Source organism: Triticum aestivum, chromosome 1B, assembly GCF_018294505.1.
Source record: "Triticum aestivum cultivar Chinese Spring chromosome 1B, IWGSC CS RefSeq v2.1, whole genome shotgun sequence".
In the NCBI taxonomy this organism is placed as follows: Eukaryota; Viridiplantae; Streptophyta; class Magnoliopsida; order Poales; family Poaceae; genus Triticum; species Triticum aestivum.
Genome location: NC_057795.1, coordinates 513,513,836 through 513,540,844, shown reverse-complemented (window position 1 = coordinate 513,540,844; position 27,009 = coordinate 513,513,836). Strand labels below are relative to the sequence as shown.

Here is a 27,009-nt window from a genome sequence, read left to right as displayed (position 1 = left end):
ATGTAGCTAATGAGTTAGTTACGGAATGATGCATTACGTAACGAGTAAAGAGACTTGCCGGTAACGAGATTGAACTAGGTATTGGATACCGACGATCGAATCTCGGGCAAGTAACATACCGATGACAAAGGGAACAACGTATGTTGTTATGCGGTTTGACCGATAAAGATCTTCGTAGAATATGTAGGAGCCAATATAGGCATCCAGGTTCCGCTATTGGTTATTGACCGAGAATAGTTCTAGGTCATGTCTACATAGTTCTCGAACCCGTAGGGTCCGCACGCTTAAGGTTTCGATGACAGTTATATTATGAGTTTATAAGTTTTGATGTACCGAAGGAGTTCAGAGTCCCGGATGAGATCGGGGACATGACGAGGAGTCTCGAAATGGTCGAGACGTAAAGATCGATATATTGGACGACTATATTCGGAGTTCGGAAAGGTTCCGAGTGATTCGGGTATTTTTCGGAGTACCGGAGAGTTACGGGAATTCGCTGGAGAGTATATGAGCCTTATTGGGCTTTAGGGGAAAGAGAGAGGAGAGGTTGGGCGCCCCCCAAGGCTTAGTCCGAATTGGACTAGGGGGAGGGGCTGCGCCCCCTCCTTCCTTCTCTTCTCTTCCCCCTTTCCTTGACTCCTACTCCTACTACTTGGAAGGGGGGGAATCCTACTCCCGGTGGGAGTAGGACTCCTCCTTGGTGCGCCTCCTCCTAGGCCGGCCACCCCCTCCCTTGCTCCTTTATATACGGGGGCAGGGGGCACCCCATGACACACAAGTTGATCTACGGATCGTTCCTTAGCCGTGTGCGGTGCCCCCCTCCACCATATTCCACCTCGGTCATATCGTCGCGGAGTTTAGGCGAAGCCCTGCGCCGGTAGAACATCATCATCGTCACCACGCCGTCATGCTGACGGAACTCATCCCCGAAGCTTTGCTGGATCGGAGCCCGGGGATCGTCTTCGAGCTGAACGTGTGCTGAACTCGGAGGTGCCGTACGTTCGGTACTTGGATTGGTCGGATCGTGAAGACGTACGACTACATCAACCGCGTTGTGCTAATGCTTCCGCTTACGTTCTACGAGGGTACGTGGACATTACTCTCCCCTCTCGTTGCTATGCATCACCATGATCTTGCGTGTGCGTAGAATTTTTTTTGAAATTACTACGTTCCCCAACAATTTGTGCAACAGAAATCATCAAAATCAGTAAAACAGGGATACATAGCTGGATACAAGCAAATACAGCTCACAAGTCTCGCCTGGTGGGCTCGCCACGGTACTTTTCTGACATCAATAAGGGCCGATACAGAGCGTGCAGGGCTTAATTATTACTTTTGGGCTGGCGGGCCCTAGCTTTTGGACGACAGAATTTCTGTACAACACGGGTGGGGTGGCGTGTACCAGGTTGGGTGCAGGCCGTCCGCTCTCTCGCAGTCCTACGTCTAGCACGGGATCCCCTTTTCCGATTTGGAGCAAATACAGCGCCGAGCCGGAGGGAGTGGTGCGCGCCCGTGGTCTGTCAGGCTGTGCTCATGGAGATTTCAGCTTCGGTGGCGCCGGCGCTCGGATCCGGGTGAGTGAAACTCTGCTCTTCCATATGGTTCTTCCTTTGAATCTGTATCTGAGAAAGCTCGCGCTGCTCGCCGGTACTGCAGATCGACGTCGGCGGCCAACGATCAGGCGGCTTGCTTGGGGGTTCCCGTTCCGGGCGGCGGCGGCGCCGCGGCGGCAGCATCGGGAGTTGCCTCGCCGGAACCTGTCGTGCGGCCGCTGTCTCCTGATATGCGCCCGTCGGAAGAAGGGTTGGCACAGCCGGCGGCGGAAAGGGCTTTGTCGGATGTCGAGTTCTCCGGGGGTTCCTGCACAACGTTCAGCTCTGGCGGTGGTGATGCGGCGTCCGGAGGCGGCAATGGCGCGGCTCCGCCCGCCGTCTCACAAGGCTCGACTCAGTCCGTACCCCTCAGTGCCCAAGCATCTCACAAGGCTCGATTTTGATGGATAGAAAAAGTTCAGTCCAACTTACTGTCTGCTTAGGACATTTGTAGAAGCGGATGCCTGGGTTCCGGTCTGTTCCGGACACAAACCATCTTGTCCTGACCTTGGGAAAATGATCAATTGCAGACGAGGAGCTCTGGCACAGCGGCAATGGATCAATACGGGGAGGCGCTTCTGCGTGGTGGGAAAATGACGTTGCCAGGGATCGGTCCGGCTGCATGCTCCTTAAATACATCCATGGAGAAAAAGTGTTTACTTTATACAGTGTTCCATTGCAACAGTCGTCTTTGGTACTCTCGCCTGAACGAGTACTGCTCGTGTCAGATTAGTGTGTCAGGTGGTGCCCATCGAATACGCATATACGCCACATCTCGCTCTCCAGAAGTCTGCCTATACTCTAACTAGCACGCTCGGCGCTTCGAATCGCGACTCCACACGCGCCGTGGATGCGGTGCGTGCAGATGCCACTGCGTGCATCGATGCACTTCTCATGTACATAATATGAAGTTGTTCCTTTCTTTACGATAGATGCTTGAGGTGTGCAACGCTAAACAAAAGAGCCTATAGGAACATATAGTGTGTTTAGCACAAAAGAAGTTGTGCAAGTTATTTGAGGACAAGCACATGATTTCTAGTGTGTTATTTATGGCATACAACTGAATGAGAACTTGAAAAATACAAAATGTTTAAGATAAAATGTGAGAATGTGAGGCGCCAATTTGTTTATTCAGAGGTGAGTTTCAAGGAAGTCATTTCAAGTTACATTATTCAGAAACATTGTTGCAGTCCTCGTCTATGATAATGTATGTGACTCTTTGCGAGCTGCCGATAGAGCGTGTGGTAGAACATGAACTAACATATTGATGACCGGATCACCAATTACAGTGGCAAATACTATGATTTCCAAACACATTGTGGTTTTCAAAATATTGCTAGAAACTGTAGTCACACACTCACGCAATATTACAGGTGGGACCCCACCATGTCTCGCTACTGCTTCGTCCTCATCACTGTCATCCTGACCGCTAGGCCCAGATTCTTTCGGGGCTCCACTTGTCGGTGTCGTGTGGATTTTTGACTCGATGTTCGACGTCGCCGTAGTGAAAGGTGAAGGAAATATGCCAGGCAATAATAAAGTTATTATTTATTTCTTTATTTCATGATAATATTTATTATTCATGCTAGAATTGTATTAAACGGAAACATAATACATGTGTGAATACATAGACAAACAGAGCATCACTAGTATGCCTCTACTTGACTAGCTCGTTGATCAAAGATGGTTAAGTTTCCTAGCCATAGACATGAGTTGTCATTTGATTAACGGGATCACATCATTAGGAGAATGATGTGATTGACTTGACCCATTCGGTTATCTTAGCACTTGATCATTTTAGTTTACTGTTGTTGCTTTCTTCATGACTTATACATATTCCTATGACTATGAGATTATGCAACTCCCAATTACCAGAGGAACACTTTGTGTGCTACCAAACTTCACAACGTAACTGGGTGATTATAAAGGTGCTCTACAGGTGTCTCCGATGGTACTTATTGAGTTGGCATAGATCGAGATTAGGATTTGTCACTCCGATTGTCGGAGAGGTATCTCTGGGCCCTCTCGGTAATGCACATCACTATAAGACTTGTAAGCAATGTGACTAATGTGTTAGTTGCGGGATGATGCATTACGGAACGAGTAAAGAGACTTGCCGGTTTTCGAGATTGAGCTAGGTATTGAGATACCAACGATCGAATCTCGGGCAATTAACATACCGATGACAAAGGGAACAACAAATGTTGTTATGCGGTTTGACCGATTAAGATCTTCGTAGAATATGTGGGAGCCAATATGAGCATCCAGGTTCCACTATTGGTTATTGACCATAGACGTGTCTCGGACATGTCTACATCGTTCTCGAACCCGTAAGGTCCGCACGCTTAACGTTCGGTGACGATCGGCATTATGAGTTTATGTGTTTTGATGTACCGAAGGTAGTTAGAAGTCCCGGATATGATCACGGACATGATGAAGAGTCTCGAAATGGTCGAGACATAAAGATCGATATATTGGATCACTATGTTTGGACTTTGGAAGGGTTCCGGACAAGTTAGGACATATACCGGAGTATTGGGGGGTTACCGGAACCCCCTAGGGAGTGTAATGGGCCTATTGGGCCTTAGTGGAGAAGAGGAGGGGCGGCCAGGGCAGGCCGCGCACCGCCTCCCCCTCTAGTCCAAATTGGACAAGGAGGGAGGGCGCCCTGATACGTCTCCAACGTATCTATAATTTTTTATTGTTCCATGCTATTATATTACCCGTTTTGGATGTTTATGGGGTTTACTTTACACTTTTATATCATTTTTGGGACTAACCTACTAACCGGACGCCCAGCCCGAATTGATGTTTTTTTGCCTATTTCAGTGTTTCGAAGAAAAGGAATATCAAACGAAGTCCAAACGGAATGAAACCTTCGGGAGCGATCTTTTTGGAACAAACGTGATCCAGAGGACTTGGAGTGGAAGTCAAGAAACAAAGGAGGCGGCCATGAGGGTGCCAGGCGCGCCCCCTATAGGTGGGCGCCCCCGACCCTCGTGGGCCCCTCGGGCATCCACCAACGTACTCCTTCCTCCTACATATACCCATGTACCCCGAAAACATTAGAAGCGACCATGAAAAAATATTTCCACCACCTTAACCTTCTGTATCCGCGAGATCCCATCTTGGAGCCGTCGCCAGCGCTCCGCCGGAGGGGGAATCCACCATGGAGGGCCTCTACATCATCTCCAAGGCCTCTCCGATGAGTTGTGAGTAGTTTACCACAGACCTTCGGGTCCATAGTTATTAGCTAGATGGCTTCTTCTCTCTCTTTGAATCTCAATACAAAGTTCTCCTTGATCTTCTTGGAGATCTATTCGATGTAACTCTTTTTGCGGTGTGTTTGTCGAGATCCAATGAATTGTGGGTTTATGATCAAGTTTATCTATGAGAAATATTTGAATCTCCTCTGAATTCTTTTATGTATGATTAAGTTATCTTTGCAAGTCTCTTCGAATTATCAGTTTGGTTTGGCCTACTAGATTGATCTTTGTTGCAATGGGAGAAGTGCTTAGCTTTGGGTTCAATCTTGCGGTGTCCTTTCCCAGTGACAGCAGGGGCAGCAAGGCACGTATTGTATTGTTGCCATCGAGGATAAAAAGATGGGGTTTATATCATATTGCATGAGTTTATCCCTCTACATCATGTCATCTTTCTTAATGCGTTACTCTGTTCTTCATGAACTTAATACTCTAGATGCATGCCGGATAGCGGTCGATGTGTGGAGTAATAGTAGTAGATGCAGGCAGGAGTCGGTCTACTTGTCACGGACGTGATTCCTATATACATGATCATGCCTAGATAATCTCATAATTATTCGCTTTTCTATCAATTGCTCGATAGTATTTTGTTCACCCACCATAATAATTATGATATCTTGAGAGAAGCCATTAGTGAAACCTATGGCCCCGGGGTCTATCCCTTATCATATAAGCTTTCAATCTACTTTTATTTACATCTTTACTTTTCCAATCTATATTATAACATACCAAAAATATATTTATCTTATCATATTATCTCTATCAGATCTCACTTTCGCAAGTGGCCTTGAAGGGATTGACAACCCCTTCATTGCGTTGGTTGTGAGTTCTTGTTTGTTTGTGTAGGTGCGTGGGACTTGTGAGGAGCCTCCTACTGGATTGATACCTTGGTTCTCAAAAACTAAGGGAAATACTTATGCTACTATTGTTGCATCATCCTTTCCTTTTTAAGGAAAACCAACGCAAACTCAAGACGTAGCAAGAAGGATTTCTGGCGCCGTTGCCGGGGAGGTCTTCGCTCAAGTCAATACATACCAAGTACCCATCGCAAACTCATCTTCCTCGCACTTACATTATTTGCCATTTGCCTCTCGTTTTACTCTCCCCCACTTCACCCTTGCCGTTTTATTTTCCCTCTCTTTCCCAATCTCCTCTCTTTAGCTTGTCTTTCTGTTTGCTTCTGTGTTGGATTGCTTGTCGCAATGGCGCAAGACAATACCAAAATTGTGTGATTTTTCCAATACCAATAATAATGATTTCCTTAGTACTCGGATTGCTCCTCTTAATGATGTTGAGTCTTGTGAAATCAATGCTGCTTTGCTAAATCTTGTTATGAAAGATCAATTCTTCGGCCTTCCTAGTGAAGATGCCGCTACCCATCTAAACAACTTTGTTGATTTGTGTGAGATGCAAAAGAAGAAAGATACGGATAATGATATTGATAAATTGAAGTTATTTCCGTTTTCACTTAGAGATCGTGCTAAAAATTTGGTTTTCGACTTTGCCTAAAAATAGTATTGATTCATGGAATAAGTGCAAAGATGCTTTTATCTCTAAGTATTTTCCTCCCGCTAAGATCATCTCTCTTAGGAACGATATTATGAATTTTAAACAACTTGATCATAAGCATGTTGCCCAATCTTGGGAAAGAATGAAATTGATGATTCGCAATTGCCCTACTCATGGTTTGAATTTATGGATGATCATACAATTTTTTTATGCCGGATTGAATTTTGCTTCTAGAAATCTTTTAGATTCGGCCGCGGGAGGCACGTTTATGGAAATCACTTTAGGAGAAGCTACCAAACTCCTTGATAATATTATGGCCAATTATTCTCAATGGCACACCGAAAGATCTACTAGTAAAAAAGTGCATGCTATAGAAGAAATTAATGTTTTGAGTGGAAAGATGGATGAACTTATGAAATTGTTTGCTATTAAGAGTGCTCCTATTGATCCCAATGATATGCCTTTGTCTACTTTGATTGAGAATAATAATGAATCTATGGATGTGAATTTTGTTGGTAGGAATAATTTTGGTAACAATGCTTATAGAGGAAACTTTAATCCTAGACCGTTCCCTAGTAATTCCTCTAATATTTATGGAAATTCCTACAATAATTATTATGGAAATTTTAATAAGATGCCCTCTGATTTTGCGAATAGTGTTAAAGAATTTATGATCTCTCAAAAGAATTTTAATGCCTTGCTTGAAGAAAAATTGCTTAAAGTTGATGATTTGGCTAGGAATGTTGATAGACTTTTGCTTGATGTTGATTCTTTGAAACTTAGATCTACTCCTCCTAAGCATGATATCAATGAGTCTCTCAAAGCTATGAGAATTTCCATTGATGAGTGCAAAGAAAGAACCGCTATATTGCGTGCTAAGAAAGATTGCTTTGTAAAGGCGTGTTCTTCTAGTTTCCATGAAAATAATGATGAAGATCTAAAAGTTATTCATGTGTCCCCTATTAAATATTTGTTTTGCAATATGAATCTAAATAGTGATGGGACTGGAGACGAGTCAACTTTAGTTAAAAGGTGTCCCAATGATTCAGAGTTTTTAGATCTTGATGCTAAATTTGGTAAAAGTAGATTTGGAAAGGTCAAGACTTTAAATAGCATTGAACCCACTATTATGGATTTCAAGGAATTTAATTATTATAATTGTTCTTTATAAGATTGTATTTCCTTGTTGTAGTCTGTATTGAATTCTCCTCATGCTTATAGTCAAAATAAAGCCTTTACCAAACATATTGTTGATGCCTTGATGCAATATTATGATAAAAAACTTAATTTGGAAGTTTCTATACTTAGAAAACTTAATGATGAGTGGGAACCTACTATAAAAATTAAAATTAAAGATCATGAGTGTTATGCTTTGTGTGATTTGGGTGCTAGTGTTTCCACGATTCCGAAAACTTTATGTGATATTCTAGGCTTCCATGATCTTGATGATTGCTCTTCAAATTTGCACCTTGCGGAGTCCACCATTAAAAAGCATATGGGAAGGATCAATGATGTTCTTATTGTTGCAAATAGGAACTATGTGCCCGTAGATTTTATCGTTCTTGACATAGATTGCAATCTTTCATGTCCTATTATTCTTGGTAGACCTTTCCTTAGAACGATTGGTGCGATTATTGATATGAAGGAAGGGAATATTAGATTCCAATTTCCATTAAGGAAAGGCATGGAGCACTTTCCAAGAAATAAAGTTAAATTACCTTATGAATCTATCATGCGAGCTACTTATGAATCAAGTGCCAAAGATGGCACCACTTAGATCTATCCTCGCTTTTATGCCTAGCTAGGGGCGTTAAACGATAGCGCTAGTTGGGAGGCAATCCAATTTAAATTTTGTTTTTTTTGTTTTTACTTCTGTTTAGTAATAAATTTTGCATCTACCTTCTGTTTATATGTGTTTTCATGTTTTAATTAGTGTTTGTGCCAAGTAGGACCTATAGGATAACCTATGGTGATAGTTAATTTGATTCTGCTGAAAAACAGAAACTTTGCGCTCACGAGAAAATATTCAATAAATCACAGAAACGTGGTTTTGCATTGATTCTTTTTTCTGTAGATCAATAGATAAATTTCCTAGGACGTCCTATTTTGGTAAGAATTTTAGAGTTCCATAAGTATTCGAAAGTTACAGATTTCTACAGACTGTTCTGTTTTTGACAGATTCTGCTTTTCGTGTGTTGTTTGCTTATTTTGATGCATCTATGGCTAGTATGTAGGGGTATGAACCATATAGAAGTTGGAATACAGTAGGTTTAACACAAATATAAATAAATAATGAGTTCATTACAGTACCTTATGTGGTGGTTTTTCTTTCTTGCACTAACGGAGCTTATGAGATTTCCTGTTGAGTTTTGTGTTGTGAAGTTTTCAAGTTTTGGGTAAAGATTTGATGGACTATGGAATAAGAAGTGGCAAGAGCCTAAGCTTGGGGATGCCCATGGAACCCCAATATATTCAAGGATAACCAAAAGCGTAAGCTTGGAGATGCCCCGGAAGGCATCCCCTCTTTTGTCTTCGTCTATCGGTAACTTGGAGCTATATTTTTATTCGCCACATGATATGTGTTTTGCTTGGAGCATCTTGTATGATACTAGTCTTTGCTTTTTAGTTTACCATAATCATCCTTGCTGTACACACCTTTTGGGAGAAACCCACTTGATTGGAATTTATTAGAATACTATATGTGTTTCACTTATATCTTTTGAGCTAGATAGTTTGCTCTATGTGCTTCACTTATATTTTCTAGAGCACGGCGGTGGATTTATTTTGAAGAAAATCTTGATCTCTCATGCTTCACTTATATCATTTTGAGAGTTCTTTAGAACAGCATGGTATTTGCTATGGTTATAAATTTGGTCCTAGAATGATGAGCATCCAAGTTGGGTATAATAAAAACTATTATAGAAAGTGCATTAAAAAATATGATCATTTGATGCTCGATAATTGTTTTGAGGTATAAAGGTGATAATGCTAGAGTCATGCTAGTTGGGTAATTATGAAATTGAGAAATACTTATGTTGAAGTTGGCAAGTCCCATAGCATGCACGTATGGTAAAAGTTGTGTGACAAATTTGTTGCATGGTATGCTCTTTTGATTGTCTTCCCTATGAGTGGCAGTCGGGGACGAGCGATGGTCTTTTCCTACCAATCTATCCCTCTAGGGGCATGCGTAGTAGTACTTTGCTTCGAGGGCTAATAAACTTTTGCAATAAGTATATGAGTTCTTTATGACTAATGTGAGTCCATGGATATACACACACTTACCCTTCCACTTTGCTAGCCTTTATTATGCCGCGCAACTTTCGTTGGTATCTTGCACCCATTATTTACCTTCCTCAAAACAGCCACCATACCTACCTATTATGGCATTTCCATAGCCATTCCGAGATATATTGCCATGCAACTTTCCACCGTTTCGTTTATTATGACACATCCCATCATTGTCATATTGCTCTTTGCATGATCATGTAGTTGACATCGTATTTGTGACAAGGTCACCTTCATAATTTTTCATACATGTCACTCTTGATTCATTGCATATCCCGGTACACCGCCAGAGGCATTCACATAGAGTCATATTTTTTTCTAAGTATTGAGTTGTAATTCTTGAGTTGTAAATCAATAAAAGTGTGTTGATCTTCATTATTAGAGCATTGTCCCAAGTGAGGAAAGGATGATGAAGACTATGATTCCCCCACAAGTCGGGATGAGACTTCGGACTTTATAAAAATAAAAGAGGCCAAAGAAGTCCATAAAAGAGAGGCCAAAGAAGCCCACCAAATAAAAAAATGAAAAGAAAGAAAAGAGAGAAGGGACAATGCTACTATCTCTTTTTCACACTTGTGCTTCAAAGTAGCACCATGATCTTCATGATAGAGAGTCTCTTATGTTGTCACTTTCATATACTAGTGAGAAATTTTCATTATAGAACTTGGCTTGTATATTCCAATGATGGGCTTCCTCAAAAACACCCTAGGTCTTCGTGAGCAAGCAAGTTGGATGCACACCCACTTAGTTTTCTTTTGTTGAGCTTTCATATATTTCTAGCTCTAGCGCATTGATGTCTACTACACAACCTTCTTCTTGTAGACGTTGTTGGGCCTGCAAGTGCACAGGTTTGTAGGACAATAGCAAATTTCCCTCAAGTGGATGACCTAAGGTTTATCAATCCGTAGGAGGCGTAGGATGAAGATGGTCTCTCTCAAACAACCCTGCAACCAAATAGCAAAGAGTCTCTTGTGTCCCCAACACACCCAATACAATGGTAAATTATATAGGTGCACTAGTTCGGCGAAGAGATGGTGATACAAGTGCAATATGGATGTGTTGGAAATATGCCCTAGAGGCAATAATAAAAGTATTATTATTATATTTCCTTGTTCATGATAATTGTCTTTTATTCATGCTATAACTGTATTATCCGGAAATCGTAATACACGTGTGAATACATAGACCACAATATGTCCCTAGTGAGCCTCTAGTTGACTAGCTCGTTGTGATCAACAGATAGTCATGGTTTCCTGGATATGGACATTGGATGTCGTTGATAACGGGATCACATCATTAGGAGAATGATGTGATGGACAAGACCCAATCCTAAGCCTAGCACAAAGATCGTGTAGTTCGTTTGCTAGAGCTTTGCCAATGTCAAGTATCTCTTCCTTTGACCATGAGAGCGTGTAACTCCTGGATACCGTAGGAGTGCTTTGGGTGTATCAAACGTCACAACGTAACTGGGTGACTATAAAGGTGCACTACAGGTATCTCCGAAAGTATGTATTGTTTTATGCGGATCGAGACTGGGATTTGTCACTCCGTGTAAACGGAGAGGTATCTCTGGGCCCACTCGGTAGGACATCATCATATGCGCAATGTGACCAAGGAGTTGATCACGGGATGATGTGTTACGGAACGAGTAAAGTGACTTACCGGTAACGAGATTGAACAAGGTATTGGATACCGACGATCGAATCTCGGGCAAGTAACATATCGATAGACAAAGGGAATTGAATACGGGATTGATTAAGTCCTTGACATCGTGGTTCATCCGATGAGATCATCGTGGAACATGTGGGAGCCATCATGGGTATCCAGATCCCGCTGTTGGTTATTGACCGGAGAACGTCTCGGTCATGTCTGCATGTCTCCCGAACCCGTAGGGTCTACACACTTAAGGTTCGATGACGCTAGGGTTATAAAGGAAGCTTGTATGTGGTTACCGAATGTTGTTCGGAGTCTCGGATGAGATCCCGGACGTCACGAGGAGTTCCGGAATGGTCCGAAGATAAATATTTATATATGGGAAGTCCTGTTTTGGTCACCGGAAAAGTTTCGGGCGATATCGGTAATGTACCGGGACCACCGGGAGGGTCCCGGGGGTCCACCAAGTGGGGCCACCTGCCCCAGAAGGTTGCGTGGGCCAAGTGTGGGAGGGGACCAGCCCCTAGGAGGGCTGGTGCGCCCCCCACAAGGGGGCCAAGGCGCAAGGGAGAGTGGGAGGGGGCAAACCCTAGTCCAGATGGGCCTTAAGGCCCATATTGGTGCGCCTCCCTCTCCTCTCCCCTCTTGGCCGCCACCCCCTTTGCCATCTAGGGCTGGCCGCACCCCTTGGGGGTGGGAAACCCTAAAGGGGGCGCAGCCCCCCTTCCCCCTATATATAGTTGAGGTTTGGGGCTGCCATACACATGAGTTCTCTCCCTCTTGGTGCAACCCTACCTCTCTCCCTACTCCTCCTCTCCCAGGGTGCTTGGCGAAGCCCTGCGGGATTGCCACGCTCCTCCACCACCACCACGCCGTTGTGCTGCTGTTGGATGGAGTCTTCCTCAACCTCTCCCTCTCTCCTTGCTGGATCAAGGCGTGGGAGACGTCACCGGGCTGTACGTGTGTTGAACGCGGAGGTGCCGTGCGTTCGGCACTTGATCATCGGTGATTTGAATCACGACGAGTACGACTCCATCAACCCCGTTCACTTGAACGCTTCCGCTTAGAGATCTACAAGGGTATGTAGATGCACTCACTTTCTACTCATTGCTGGTCTCTCCATAGATAGATCTTGGTGATACGTAGGAATTTTTTTGAATTTCTGCTACGTTACCCGACAGTGGTATCAGAGCTAGGTTTATTGCGTAGATTCTTTGCACGAGTAGAACACAAAGTAGTTGTGGGTGTTGATGTTGTTCAATATGCTTAACGTTACTAGTTCAATCTTGTTTCGACGGTATTGTGGGATGAAGCGGCCCGGACCGACCTTACACGTACTCTTACGTGAGACAGGTTCCACCGATTGACATGCACTTGGTGCATAAGGTGGCTAGCGGGTGCCAGTCTCTCCCACTTTAGTCGGAACGGATTCGATGAAAAGGGTCCTTATGAAGGGTAAATAGCAATTGGCATATCACGTTGTGGTTTTGCGTAGGTAAGAAACGTTCTTGCTAGAAACCCATAGCAGCCACGTAAAACATGCAAACAACAATTAGAGGACGTCTAACTTGTTTTTGCAGGGTATGCTATGTGATGTGATATGGCCAAAAGGATGTGATGAATGATATATGTGATGTATGAGATTGATCATGTTCTTGTAATAGGATTCACGACTTGCATGTCGATGAGTATGACAACCGGCAGGAGCCATAGGAGTTGTCTTTATTTATTGTATGACCTGCGTGTCATTGAAGAACGCCATGTAAACTACTTTACTTTATTGCTAAACGCGTTAGTCATAGAAGTAGAAGTAGTCGTTGGCGTGACAACTTCATGAAGACACGATGATGGAGATCATGATGATGGAGATCATGGTGTCATGCCGGTGACAAGATGATCATGGAGCCCCGAAGATGAAGATCAAAGGAGCTATATGATATTGGCCATATCATGTCACTACTCTATTTGATTGCATGTGATGTTTATCATGTTTATGCATCTTGTTTACTTAGGACGACGATAGTAAATAAGATGATCCCTTACAAAATTTCAAGAAGTGTTCTCCCCTAACTGTGCACCGTTGCTACAGTTCGTCGCTTCTAAGCACCACGTGATGATCGGGTGTGATGGATTCTTACGTTCACATACAACGGGTGTAAGACAGTTTTACACAGCGAAAACACTTAGGGTTAACTTGACGAGCCTAGCATGTGCAGACATGGCCTCGGAACACGGAGACCGAAAGGTCGAGCATGAGTCGTATAGTAGATACGATCAACATGAAGATGTTCACCGATGATGACTAGTCCGTCTCACGTGATGATCGGACACGGCCTAGTTGACTCGGATCATGTGATCACTTAGATGACCAGAGGGATGTCTATCTAAGTGGGAGTTCATAAGATGAACTTAATTATCTTGAACATAGTCAAAAGACCTTTTGCAAATTATGTCGTAAGCTCGCGCTTTAGTTCCATTGTTTTAGATATGTTCCTAGAGAAAATATAGTTGAAAGTTGAAAGTAGCAATTATGCGGACAGTAGAAAGCTTATGTCCTTAATGCACTGCTCAGTGTGCCGAACCCCAAACGTCATTTGTGGATGTTGCGAACATCGGACATACACGTTTTGATAACTACGTGATAGTTCAGTTAAACGGTTTAGAGTTGAGGCACTAAAGACGTTTTCGAAACATCGCGGAACATATGAGATGTTTCGAGGGCTGGAATTGGGATTTCAGGCTCGTGCCCACGTCAAGAGGTATAAGACCTCCGACGATTTTCTTAGCCTACAAACTAAGGGAGAAAAGCTCAATCGTTGAGCTTGTGCTCAGATTGTCTGAGTGCAACAATCACTTGAATCGAGTGGGAGTTGATCTTCCAGATGAGATAGTGATGTTTCTCCAAAGACATTGCCACCAAGCTGCTAGAGCTTCGTGATGAACTATAATATATCAGGGATAGATATGGTGATCCTTGAGGTACTCACGATGTTTGACACCGCGAAAGTAGAAATCAAGAAGGAGCATCAATTGTTGATGGTTGGTGAAACCACTAGTTTCAAGAAGGGCAAGGGCAAGAAGGGATACTTCATGAAACGGCAAATCAGCTGCTGCTCTAGTGAAGAAACCCAAGGTTGAACCCAAACCCGAGACTAAGTGCTTCTGTGATAAGGGGAATAGTCACTAGAGCAGAATTACCCTAGATACTTGGTAGATAAGAAGGCTGGCAAGGTCGATAGAAGTATATTGGATATACATTATGTTAATGTGTACTTTACTAGTACTCCTAGTAGCACCAGGGTATTAGATACCGGTTCGGTTGCTAAGTGTTAGTAACTCGAAATAAAGAGCTACGGAATAAACGGAGACTAGCTAAAAGTGAGCTGACGATATATGTTGGAAGTGTTTCCAAGTTTGATGTGATCAAACATCGCACGCTCCCTCTACCATCAAGATTAGTATTAAACCTGAATGGTTTATTGAATCTCGATCGTAGTGATACACATTTTCATGCCAAAAGATATAAGATAGTAATGATAGTACCACTTACTTGTGGCACTGCCATGTAAGTCATAATGGTATAAAACGCATGAAGAAGCTCCATGTTGATGGATCTTTGGACTCACTCATTTTTGAAAAGTTTGAGACATGCGAACCATGTCTATTGGTGTATACGCATGAAGAAACTCCATGCAGATGGATCGTTTGGACTCACTTGATTTTGGATCACTTGAGATATGCAAATCATACCACATAGGCAAGATGACTGAAAAGCCTCGGTTTCAGTAAAATGGAACAAGATAGCAACTTGTTGGAAGCAACACATTTTGATGTGTGCAGTCCAATGAGTGCTGAGGCATGCAGTGAATATCGTTATGTTCTTACTTCACAGATGATTCGAGTAGATGTTGAGAATATTTACTTGATGAAACACAAGTCTGAATTATTGAATGGTTCAAGTAATTTCAGAGTGAAGTAGAAGATCATTGTGACAAGAGGATAAAATGTCTATGATATGATCATAGAGATGAATATCTGAGTTACGAGTTTTGGCACACAATTAAGACATTGTGGAAATTGTTTCGCAATTAATACCGCCTGGAACACCATAGTGTGATGGTGTGTCCGAACATCATAGTTGCACCCTATTGGATATGGTGCGTACCATGATGTCTCTTATCGAATTACCACTATCGTTCATGGGTTAGGCATTAGAGACAACCACATTCACTTTAAATAGGGCACCACGTAATTCCGATGAGATGACACCGTATGAATTATGGTTTAGAGAAACCTAAGTTGTCGTTTCTTAAAGGTTTGGGGCTGCGATGCTTATGTGAAAAAGTTTCAGGATTAAGCTCGAACCCAAAGCGGATAAAATGCATCTTCATAGGACACCCAAAACAGTTGGGTATACCTCCTAATTCAGATCCGAAAGCAATATGGATTGTTTCTTGAATCGGGTCCTTTCTCGAGGAAAGGTTTCTCTCGAAAGAGTTGAGTGGGAGGATGGTGGAGACTTGATATGGTTATTGAACCATCACTTCAACCAGTGTGTAGCAGGGCATAGGAAGTTGTTCCCGTGGCACCTACACCAATTGAAGTGGAAGCTTATGATATTGATCATGAAGTTTCGGATCAAATCACTGCCGTACCTCGTAGGGTGACAAGGATACGTACTACTTCAGAGTGGTACGGTAATCCTGTCTTGGAAGTCATGTTGCTAGACAACAATGAACCTACGAGCTATGGAGAAGCGATGGTGGGCCCGGATTCCGATAAATGGCTTGAGGCCATAAAATCCGAGAGAGGATCCATGTATGAAAACAAAGTGTAGACTTTGGCAGAACGGCTCGATGGTCGTAAGGCTAATGAGTACAGATGGATTTCAAAAGGAAGACGGACAATGATGGTAAATGTCACCATTAAGAAAGCTCGACTTGTCGTTAAGATGTTTTCCGACAAGTTCAAGGAGTTGACTACAATGAGATTTTCTCACTCGTAGCGATGCTAAGAGTCTGTTGGAATTATATTAGCGATTACTGCATTATTTATGAAATCTTGCAGATAGGATGTCAAAACATTGTTTCCTCGACGATTTTATTGAGGAAAGGTTGTATGTGATACAACCGGAAGGTTTTGTCAATCCCGAAAGATGCTAATAAGTATGCAAAGCTCCAGCAATCCTTCTAAGGACTGGAGTGAGCATCTCGGAGTTGGAATGTACGCTTTGATAAGATGATCAAAGATTTTGGGTCTATACAAAGTTCATGAGAAACTTGTATTTCCAAAGAAGTGAGTGGGAGCACTATAGAATTTCTGATGAGTATATGTTGTTGACATATTGTTGATCAGAAATGACGTAGAATTTCTAGAAAGCATATAGGGTTATTTGAAAGGTGTTTTTCAATAGAAAACCTGGATTAAGCTACTTGAACATTGAGCATCAAGATCTATAAGGATAGATCAAAATGCTTAATAGTACTTTCAAATGAGCACATACCTTGACATGATCTTGAAGGTGTTCAAGATGGACCAGTCAAAGAAGGAGTTCTTGCCTGAGTTGTAAGGTACGAAGTTAAGACTTAAAGCTCGACCACGGCAGAAAAGAGAGAAAGGACGAAGGTCGTCCCCTATGCTTTAGACGTAGGCTCTACAGTATGCTATGCTGTGTACCGCACCGAAAGTGTGCCTTGCCATGAGTCAGTCAAGGGGTACAAGAGTGATCCATGAATGGATCATAGGACAGCGGTCAAAGTTATCCTTAGTAACTAGTGGACTAAGGAATTTTCTCGATTATGGAGGTGGTAAAAGAGTTCGTCGTGAAGGTTACGTCGATGCAAGCTTAACACCTATCCGGATAGCTCTAAGTAGAGATACCGGATACATACAATGGGGCAACAATTTAGAATAGCTCCAAGTAGAACAGTTATTTGGAACAGCTCCAAATAGAGCGTGGTAGCTGCATCTAGGAGATGACATAGAGATTTGTAAAGCACACACGGATCTGAAAGGTTCAGACCCGTTGACTAAAACCTCTCTCACAAGCAACATGATCAAACATAAAACTCATTGAGTGTTAATCACATAGTGATGTGAACTAGACTACTGACTCTAGTAAACTCTTGGGTATTAGTCACATGGCGATGTGACCTGTGAGTGTTAATCACATGGCGATGTGAACTGGATTATTGACTCTAGTGCAAGTGGGAGACTGTTGGAAATATGCCCTAGAGGCAATAATAAAAGTATTATTATTATATTTCCTTGTTCATGATAATTGTCTTTTATTCATGCTATAACTGTATTATCCGGAAATCGTAATACACGTGTGAATACATAGACCACAATATGTCCCTAGTGAGCCTCTAGTTGACTAGCTCGTTGTGATCAACAGATAGTCATGGTTTCCTAGCTATGGACATTGGATGTCGTTGATAACGGGATCACATCATTAGGAGAATGATGTGGTGGACAAGACCCAATCCTAAGCCTAGCACAAAGATCGTGTAGTTCGTTTGCTAGAGCTTTGCCAATGTCAAGTATCTCTTCCTTTGACCATGAGAGCGTGTAACTCCTAGATACCGTAGGAGTGCTTTGGGTGTATCAAACGTCACAATGTAACTGGGTGACTATAAAGGTGCACTACAGGTATCTCCGAAAGTATCTATTGTTTTATGCGGATCGAGACTGGGATTTGTCACTCCGTGTAAACGGAGAGGTATCTCTGGGCCCACTCGGTAGGACATCATCATATGCGCAATGTGACCAAGGAGTTGATCACGGGATGATGTGTTACGGAACGAGTAAAGTGACTTGCCGGTAACGAGATTGAACAAGGTATTGGATACCGACGATCGAATCTCGGGCAAGTAACATATCGATAGACAAAGGGAATTGAATACGGGATTGATTAAGTCCTTGACATCGTGGTTCATCCGATGAGATCATCGTGGAACATGTGGGAGCCATCATGGGTATCTAGATCCCGCTGTTGGTTATTGACCGGAGAACGTCTCGGCCATGTCTGCATGTCTCCCGAACCCGTAGGGTCTACACACTTAAGGTTCGATGACGCTAGGGTTATAAAGGAAGCTTGTATGTGGTTACCGAATGTTGTTCGGAGTCCCGGATGAGATCCCGGACGTCACGAGGAGTTCCAGAATGGTCCGAAGATAAAGATTTATATATGGGAAGTCCTGTTTTGGTCACCGGAAAAGTTTCGGGTTTTATCGGTAACGTACGGGGACCACCGGGAGGGTCCCGGGGGTCCACCAAGTGGGGCCACCGGCCCCGGAGGGCTGCATGGGCCAAGTGTGGGAGGGGACCAGCCCTAGGTGGGCTGGTGCGCCCCCCCACAAGGGCCCAAGGCTCCTAGGGTTGGGGGAGGGGGTGCACCCACCTAACTTGGGGGGCAAGTTTCCCCTCCCCCCCCTTGGCCGCCACCCTAGATGGGATTGGGGGCAGCCGCACCCCTTGGGGTGGAAACCCTAGAGGGGGCGCACCCCCCTTCCTCTCCCCTATATATAGTTGAGGTCTTCAGGGCTGCCAACACATGAGTTTTGACCTCTCCCTGGCACAGCCCTACCTCTCTCCCTTCTCCTCTCCCGCGGTGCTTGGCGAAGCCCTGCAGGATTGCCACGCTCCTCCATCACCACCATGCCGTTGTGCAGCTGCTGGACGAAGTCTTCCTCAACCTCTCCCTCTCTCCTTGCTGGATCAAGGCGTGGGAGACGTCACCGGGCTGTACGTGTGTTGAACGTAGAGGTGCCGTCCGTTCGGCACTAGGATCTCCGGTGATTTGGATCGCGACGAGTATGACTCCTTCAACCCGTTCTCTTGAACGCTTCCGCTTAGCGATCTACAAGGGTATGTAGATGCACTCTCCTTCCCCTCGTTGCTGGTTTCTCCATAGATAGATCTTGGTGACACGTAGGAAAATTTTGAATTTCTGCTACGTTCCCCAACACAATGAATGCTCGTTTATTTGGGCAGTCCTTCATCAAGTGTCCGCCACCTTTGCATATATGACACTTCGTGTCCCTTATGCGTCCAGACGAAGTGGTGGGGGCTACAGAAATTGCTTTCGAAGCCTCGGATGATTGTGGAGCTGATTTTGAACTTGATGGATTTGCACCATTGTTCAAGATAGGTGGCGTTGACTCAGTACTGGATGAAACAGTAGAAGAGGGTATCCATGATGAGCGGCGACCTGCAGAAAAATTACCTCGTCCCTTGTTGTGTCGTCCATGTACTTCCCTTTCAGATTTACAAGCAAAATGAAACAAACGAGTAATAGAACTATACTCCTTATAGTCCAAGATATCTTGAATATCACGATTCAAACCACCTAAATATCTAGCCATCATAGCATCATCGGTTTCAACTAATCCACATCGCACTAAGCCGGTTTGTAATTCTTGATAATAATCCTCTACAGAACTACTACCTTGTTTTAAACTTTGCAATTCATTTAGTTTATCACGAGCATAATATGAAAGAACATAATGATGTCGCATAGCTCGTTTTAAAGCATCCCAAGTAGTAGGTATATTATTTGCATTAATACGACAATATTCACTCCACCACATGGAAGCAAAGTTTGTAAATTCACTAGTGGTTGCCCTAACTCTTTGGTTCTCAAGAAGATCATGACGTGCAAATTTTTGTTCAATAGAAAGTTCCCAGTCAAGATAAACATCTGGATTATATTTACCATTAAAAGCAGGAATAGTAAATTTGATTTTGGCACTAGTGTTCATAATCTCTAACATCATACCTGGGTAGACCTCGTGCCATACCTTGACGGTTGAAAGGTAGTTGTTGATGAGCACGGTCATTGTGGCGGTCGTCCTCGGTGTCACTGGCATAATCCTCGTAATTGTTCCCATGTTCCTCAGTGACGCGGGGAGGAATGGTTGCAGCATCAGTGGCAGTAGCTGGGTGTTGTGGATGACCCATGGGCACACGTCGAGCTTTAGCGGCAACACCCTTGGAATTGTGAGGAACGACGTTGTTGTTGACGGGGAGTGCAGTCCGCAGCTCGTCCAAACGTAACAAGATGTCTTGTAGTTGTGTGTTGGCAACACCTTGTGCATCCTTGATGGCCTTGAGCCTCTCTTCTGCCACAATCTGAGCACCCTCAAGTTGGGCGAGACGCTCGCTGGTGACTTTAACATCCGCGGTGAGTCCCTCAAGTGTGGGTTGATCCTGTGCCATTGTTAGCGAAAGAGAAAAAAACAATGTATAATCCCTATCAACCAACAGGATGTGGTGGACAAAATTCGCTCACACTCAAACTTAGTATCAAATTCTTACTTCTTCTTACCAATGCAACAGGTGGTGATCGACGCGTTGGTGTTGGCTTCAAACTAACGATGAAGATTGGATGGAGCGATAATCAGGAATCAGTAGAGCCGGAACCTGTACTTATTGGTAGAAACAGTGTAGCTTGGCAAAGGCTTCTCAACTCACAATATCAGTGGCACAATTTAGCAAAAAGCAATGCAAGTTGAATACTTGCTCAAACTCCTAACTAGTGCTGGCAGTCGACTAGTAAGAGACAAAACAATCTAAGCCCAGATACGGAATCAAATGAGTCGATACGGATGAAAGATGATAGCTCTAAGTAGTTAGATATGAGTGAGGTATAAACGGCAGATTAGGGTAGCCAAGGGCAGAAAATGTTCAGCAAATACCATGTATCTAATCAAAGTAAAGTCTTTGGAAAGATATTCCAAAAGGTGGTAACCGGCTGTAACTTTTTTCTTTTCTTTTCTTCTCTGTTTTTTTCTGTACTTTTTCCTCTCTTTTTTTTCTTTTTCTTTAGCTTTTTTTTCTCTCACCTTTTTTTTCGTTTTCTCTTTTTTTTCCGGGCTGATTACTACCAAAAGTCACGTACACAGATGTAACACTAACAGTTACAAAGGGATAGTCGTGGAACTTTGTGCAAATAGATAAAACAAAGAACAACCCGTGTGAGGATGCTCCCTGTTTATTGAATGATGATGCTGCCTACTTTACAGACGTGACCAAAGAGAATATAAGAACGATGTAGGAGGCAAAGAAAAACTAAACGGTGGAACGTGCGGTGATGTGATGGCACAGATAACTTGACAGATCGATGACTTGCGCGGTGCGCGGCGGCGGACGGATTAGGGAAAGTAGACAAAAACAGATTGATCTAGTAGATGATTTTCTCCCAAATTAATCTAAACCAACACTAATTCTAGGATGAATGCAACCAAAAATTCAACAAAGCAAATACTAGATGCAAATTGCTAAAGGCTAAAAAGGTAGGTGCAGCGGATGAACTAATCTATTTTTTTGACCTTTTTGTGGGTTGTAGGAATGAAAACAATCTAATTTAATAAAACTGTAAATCTCTCACCGATGAACCTGAAAACTGATACCACTTGATGTGAACTGAGGCCCAATCTTTCGATGAGAGGGAAATAACTACGATTTTGGACGGAACTTGACCTTCACGATCCGGCTACCAACCATACAGGAAGAACCGTACACGACTGATATCCACGGCACTCGCTGAACCAACTCCACGGCGTTATCGACCGAGCCAACGGCGCGATCGATCTATCCACGAAGGATTTTTCCTGCAAGCAAATCGAAGAACATGCAAGAAAATAATAGCCAAGCAATTTGAAATTGCGGATATGCTAGATGAATAAATCTCACAAGTTGGGGTTCCGATAGATGTCTTGACGGTCGCACTAGCCGCTACGAGCGAAGACAAATAAAAGTAACAATAGCTAAACTTCTTTAAACAAAACCCGAGTCTAAACCCATGTGGCTGGTCTCTTGCATCTTGCATGGGCTGGGGCCCATGTGGTCATTGTGCATCTGGCTGATGCACCTTGCCACGCTAGCATGGCCGCGCCTGCATGCATGCACGGGGTTCTTTCATAGAAATTGATCTTGGACCCACCTCTTGCATGCACACGTTGTAGCATTTGGATGGACATCAAAGTGTACGCAGTGTAGGCATACACAACACATGCATACATACATGTATATGCACACATATGTCTGGGTTTGTGGAAATATCCTGTAGTAACATATAAAATAAAAATAGGTGAAGTTTTTTTGTTCGGGAAAGCAAAATAAATCATAGAATAATTTTTAATAGAAATCACCTGAAAAATATGTCGTCTAATATTCGTAGATGTATCCATGATAGATATGTCCATATCACAACATGCAGGGTGTGCGGGATTGGAGCACCGTTTGTGGCGGCCTCGTTGGGTGTGTGCGACTACGACGACGGGTCAAGGTTGAGGAAGGGGTCAAGGCGAGGAGGAGCGTCCGTTCTTGTGCCTGGCCGTCTCTGATGCCGCCTCCCGCCGCGGTCCGGCGCTGTTCCAGCGCGACCGCTCGTCGTCCATGTCCGGCGCCATGGACGAGCTCCCCGCCCCCCTGCTCCAGCGCCCCGCCATGGACGAGCTCCCCGCCTCCCTGCTCCGGCGCCCTCCTCGCGAGCTCCGGCACCCGCCCGCCGTGACGCCCCCCCGTGCCCCAGCTCCGGCGCCCTGCTCGCTGCGCCTGTCCCGTCCCGTGCGCGCCTGCTTCGGTGGGTGGGGGATGGGGGACTGTGAGCACGTGGGTGGGCCTGCAGAAAAGAGAGGGAGAGAGAGAGGAGAGAGAGGCAGTTGAGACACTGAAAGTGGGCAATTTGCATGCAAAATAAGAGTGCCGGCGTCCCCAGCTGCTTCCCGGGGGGCTGGGTTTCGTCTATACGCGCTGGCCGTATTTTTCGTTTAATCCGGCGAAAAGTGAGATCTTGAAAGTCCGAGTGAGACGTTTTTTACTCGCCGGCGCTCAAAAAGTGGCTTAAAGAGGCATCTTTCGTCTAATTCGGCGAAAAGTGAGATTTTGAAGGTCCGAGTGAGACGTTTTTTACTCGCCGACGCTCAAAAAGTGACCTAGGGAGGCATCTTGGGGCGCTAGTGGAGATGCTCTTAGTCCCACTTTAAACCCACTCCCACCTACAGCCTGAGAGGAGGTGGAGGCGCCGAGCGGAAAAAATTGAGCGGGCCGGCGGCGCGGCGCGGCGGCTGACTCCTCTGCTCGTCCGATCGAGCTCGGTTCGTCGGGTGAGCGCCGTACGTCCCCCCTTCTCAGCGCGAATCTTCTCCGCTCGTGGCGATTTCCGATGGATTTGTGTCGGCGGTAGGCGCCGATCCAGCGAAGTAGTTGCGGGTGACGAGCTGTTCTCCGATTGGGTCCCCGCGCGGGTTCCTCGACGATCCTGAGGCGGAATTCGTTCATTTCTAGCCAGATTCGCCGTCGATTCGGTGCGGCTACCTTAGGAATTGGGAATCAGGGGCATCTGTGCGTGAGCTGTCCTGCTCGTTCGTGGTCTAGCTCGCGGGCGGGTCTCCGGCTTGATCCGTCCTACGGTTGCTGAGGGCCGTGGTGATGATCCCCGGCTGTGGGATTCAGCAACTCGTTAGGTTTATCCCCCGATTTTGTTACTGCTCGTGGTTTCAGTTCACTACCCCGGATGGGACTTTTTTTAGTTCAAATTTCGTCACGAACGAGTGGTTGGATTTTGCATTGTTGGCCCTCGGTAGTTTTGTGGAGACGGTCCAAAGTTTGATCTGAGCATCGATGTCCTGGATTTATGTATACTGCAAAGATGGTCACAGGGTAAAAATGCTTGCTTATAGTAGACACTTGACAGATAGTTTGTGGTAAAAGTTGATCCTGTACTCCTATATATAGTAGACGCTTGAGATAGACTAGGATATATGTTCTGGCTTGTCTTGTACTCGAAGTTGATCCTGTACTCCTATATATACGCCCACGAGGCTCAAGCAATAAATCAATGATTCCACCAATCCTTTATGTCCCTTCTAACAGTAATGTGTCGCATTTTATCAATCGGCAAAGCCAAGTGGGGGGTATTTGCTCAATTGCGGAGAAAGAAGGGCATTTTGGCCAGGGCAGAGCTAACATGGGACATTTTTGTCAACTATTAGCCTTGAAGTTTTGGTGAGAGAAGGGAGTACAACCGTGCAGGGAGTGGTTCATGGCGGCCGTGGCGCGCGGCCAACGGAGAAGGAGCCGTGCTCCCGGGGCTGCCTCCGCCGCTGCGGCTGAAGACGACGGGGAGGAGCAGCACCTCAACCCCTTCCTCTCGGACGCGGCACCCTCTTCCTCGAGAGTCCAGTTCAGGTGTGTGCTATCTTGTGGTTGATCTGTTTGTGCTGCTGGTGCGCTTCTGGATCGTTCATCGGGTTGTATATGTTGTGGTGCAGGAACGTCGCGTCGCGGGCGCGGTGGGTGGAGGAGGCTGGTGCGGCAGAGGTGTTGGACAACAAGGGGAAGCTCTGGCTGACCACTGGCATAGCACGGGGCGGCAAGCTCTACTACAATGTGGAGGAGATCGGGTACGCCACCTGTTTGATGAAATGCTGTAACATTGCAGCATGCCCTGGATTCCTTGTATTTGAAACCGCATGGCTATTACCCACTTTTTTTACAAGTTACATCATGTCGCACTCAAAATAGTGCACCAGTGCAACATCATTGCTTAGAGATTATGCTTGAATCACATGTCATGGTTTTTGTTTTCAAATACTTCAACTTGCAGTTTAAGGCTTGTTGCATGATCAAACTACGCAGGTTCTTGGCAGAAAGAGGGGCATTGGTTCTTCTCGATGACAAGGATGAAACAGTTGGAATGGAGGAGATTTATGGAAAGATTGCAAGAGGAAGTTATGGGTGCTCCTGGGATGCCTTCCAAGCTTACAGGCACTTGAAGTTGCTTGGCTACATTGTTGGACGATATGACGTTCCCTGGACAATGAAGCAAATCCGTTCTGGTGACATCACTAATTCCCCCGACAGTATGGATGGCACAAGCCAGAACTTTGGTAAAGCCAATGGTGCCTGCAATGACATTACCAAATTGCTGAAAGGAATGCTCATAGATGGGATGTATCCAACCTTTAAAGTGCATCTACCAAATAGCAAATTTAAGAAGTCGTCCCCAGGAGTCCCTAGTTTTCTTGTATGTCTGTTAAGGTAATGTTACTCTTCCTGCCACTTGCAGATCGTGGATCCATGCTTTTAAACTTGTGCGACATTTTCGTTTACAGCAATCCATTCCCTTATTATCTCTTCACACACGCGCTTAATGTATGATTTTCCCTTTCAGTTTTATGTTATGAAACTTCGGTATATTTAGGCATGCAGGATGTGCCTGTGATGTGATATTGGCTCTCTTTGCACATGGATATTCTTTCTATGTTGTTAACTGTCTTTCTGTGAACATAGATTTAGTTTATCTGTTCTACTGTACCTGAGTGGTTATCATGCCTGAGCTATATAAATGCAAGTAATTTAAGTCTAGTAAGCCTAATATGAAAGGTGATAGATTTTTTTTTTGGTTACTAAGCATAGTTATAGTCAGCTGAACTCTGTCTTGCAATCAAACATTGATTCCTATATTTATATGCTTATTATGCGTCCATCAGTTGTGACTTGTCACAAGTTCTTTTCTTGGCCGACTATAAACCCGATTCTAAGCAACATTAGGTAGCAATGAGATGCATAAAGCCATAAATAGCAGAACAGAAGAACTTAAGTAGAAGCTCTAGAAGTATTATGTAAGAAGATACAAAAAGGATCACAATATATGAATCTGGGCTTACCAATTTTTAGTTTATTTCATACAACCTGCCGATCGGTATTTCCGGCCATAACCTTTTTTGTTGTTGGATTTGGCGCAGAGACAAGCCACCTCCAAGGGATGAACTTGAAACGGTGGAGAATAAGTTTGGCGGCATCCCTCTTAAATTCTGTCAAGTTGATAATGGGCGTGTCAGCTTCCTCTCCTTCGATAAAGTTACACTTCCTAGTTTGCCCTGATAGACAACTGCAGGAATGGTTTTTAGCTTTCGCCTGTTCTGTCCTGTAAAGCTCCGACTGGCTGCATCAGGATGTCTGCTTCTGTGCCGCTTCTCAGGGCCGAGAAAGTTGCCAGGTTGATCTTCAGGTTCTCCAGTTGTGTGCGGAATCGTGTCCACTCTTTGCTGCTTGGTTACTGCTGGATACTGATGATGTTGTTTCGGGTGGTGCAACAGGAAAATTTGGATTTTCCGACTGCGATGAATGCCACTCTTTTCCCTCTCTGCCTTGAGGTCTGGGCATGGAGTTGGAATGCTCATGAGCAGCGAGCGTGTCAGGAAGCGAAGCCATGAGTATTATTTTTCCTTTGGTGATGAGGAGTGCATCATTTTCATGAGGTTCCCTAACACAGTAGATGGCCTTTAACTTCTAGCTGGAACTTGCAACCTATAAAGGCATCGTAAATTTTGAAAGGAAGGCATATCAGATTTGCAGTCCAGAAAACATGTTGTGTTCGAGCAAGAGATCATCGTAGCATTGTCATTCGGCCGGGCTAGCTTATGTTTGATTAGTATTCCCCCTGTCCCATAATATAAGAGTGTTTTTGACACTACACTAGTGTCAAAACGCTCTTATATTACGGGACAAAGGGAGTATTGTATAACCACCGTCTGTCACTGAGGTGATTTGCCATATGCATACAGATAATGCTATCATGGTAAATAAACGTAGCCTACCTCTAATTTTATTTTATTTGCGGGTGAGCCTATGTCGTGGTATTTCCTCGACATATACCAACGGGTGGTTAATCATGTAAGGGGTCAATAGAACGCTGCCGG

General features: G+C 44.3%; 2 protein-coding genes across 6 annotated transcripts; both read left to right on the top strand.

The window, feature by feature from the left end:
* The first annotated feature begins 1,265 nt into the window (after window positions 1–1,265).
* On the top strand, window positions 1,266–2,630 carry LOC123093504 (uncharacterized). The gene is made up of 2 exons (XM_044515488.1): window positions 1,266–1,571; window positions 1,654–2,630. The coding sequence occupies exons 1-2, from the start codon at window positions 1,531–1,533 to the stop codon at window positions 1,991–1,993; spliced, it is 381 nt and encodes a 126-aa protein (XP_044371423.1). The 5' UTR covers window positions 1,266–1,530; the 3' UTR covers window positions 1,994–2,630.
* A 20,622-nt stretch (window positions 2,631–23,252) lies between these two features.
* Window positions 23,253–26,713, top strand: LOC123135702 (uncharacterized). Of its 5 annotated transcripts, none has more exons than XR_006466142.1 (6): window positions 23,253–23,409; window positions 24,298–24,493; window positions 24,577–24,708; window positions 24,944–25,345; window positions 26,053–26,306; window positions 26,407–26,713. XR_006466142.1 is itself a non-coding variant. In XM_044554888.1 (5 exons), the coding sequence occupies exons 2-5, from the start codon at window positions 24,348–24,350 to the stop codon at window positions 26,189–26,191; spliced, it is 819 nt and encodes a 272-aa protein (XP_044410823.1). In that variant the 5' UTR covers window positions 23,253–23,409; window positions 24,298–24,347; the 3' UTR covers window positions 26,192–26,713. The 5 variants fall into 5 exon arrangements, 3 of the variants coding, with proteins under 3 accessions (XP_044410823.1, XP_044410837.1, XP_044410828.1); XR_006466147.1 differs by having other exon boundaries at window positions 26,053–26,318; XM_044554888.1 differs by having other exon boundaries at window positions 26,053–26,713.
* The last annotated feature ends 296 nt before the right edge of the window (window positions 26,714–27,009 follow it).

Excerpts from the sequence above, each read along its gene's own strand:
- LOC123093504 (XM_044515488.1), top strand. The coding sequence starts at position 1,531 with ATGGAGATTTCAGCTTCGGTGGCGCCGGCGCTCGGATCCGG. Across the intron at positions 1,572-1,653 it reads GCGCCGGCGCTCGGATCCGG|ATCGACGTCGGCGGCCAACG; the intron begins GTGAGTGAAACT and ends CCGGTACTGCAG.
- LOC123135702 (XM_044554888.1), top strand. The coding sequence starts at position 24,348 with ATGGCGGCCGTGGCGCGCGGCCAACGGAGAAGGAGCCGTGCTCCCGGG. Across the intron at positions 24,494-24,576 it reads TCCTCGAGAGTCCAGTTCAG|GAACGTCGCGTCGCGGGCGC; the intron begins GTGTGTGCTATC and ends GTTGTGGTGCAG. Across the intron at positions 24,709-24,943 it reads TACAATGTGGAGGAGATCGG|GTTCTTGGCAGAAAGAGGGG; the intron begins GTACGCCACCTG and ends CAAACTACGCAG.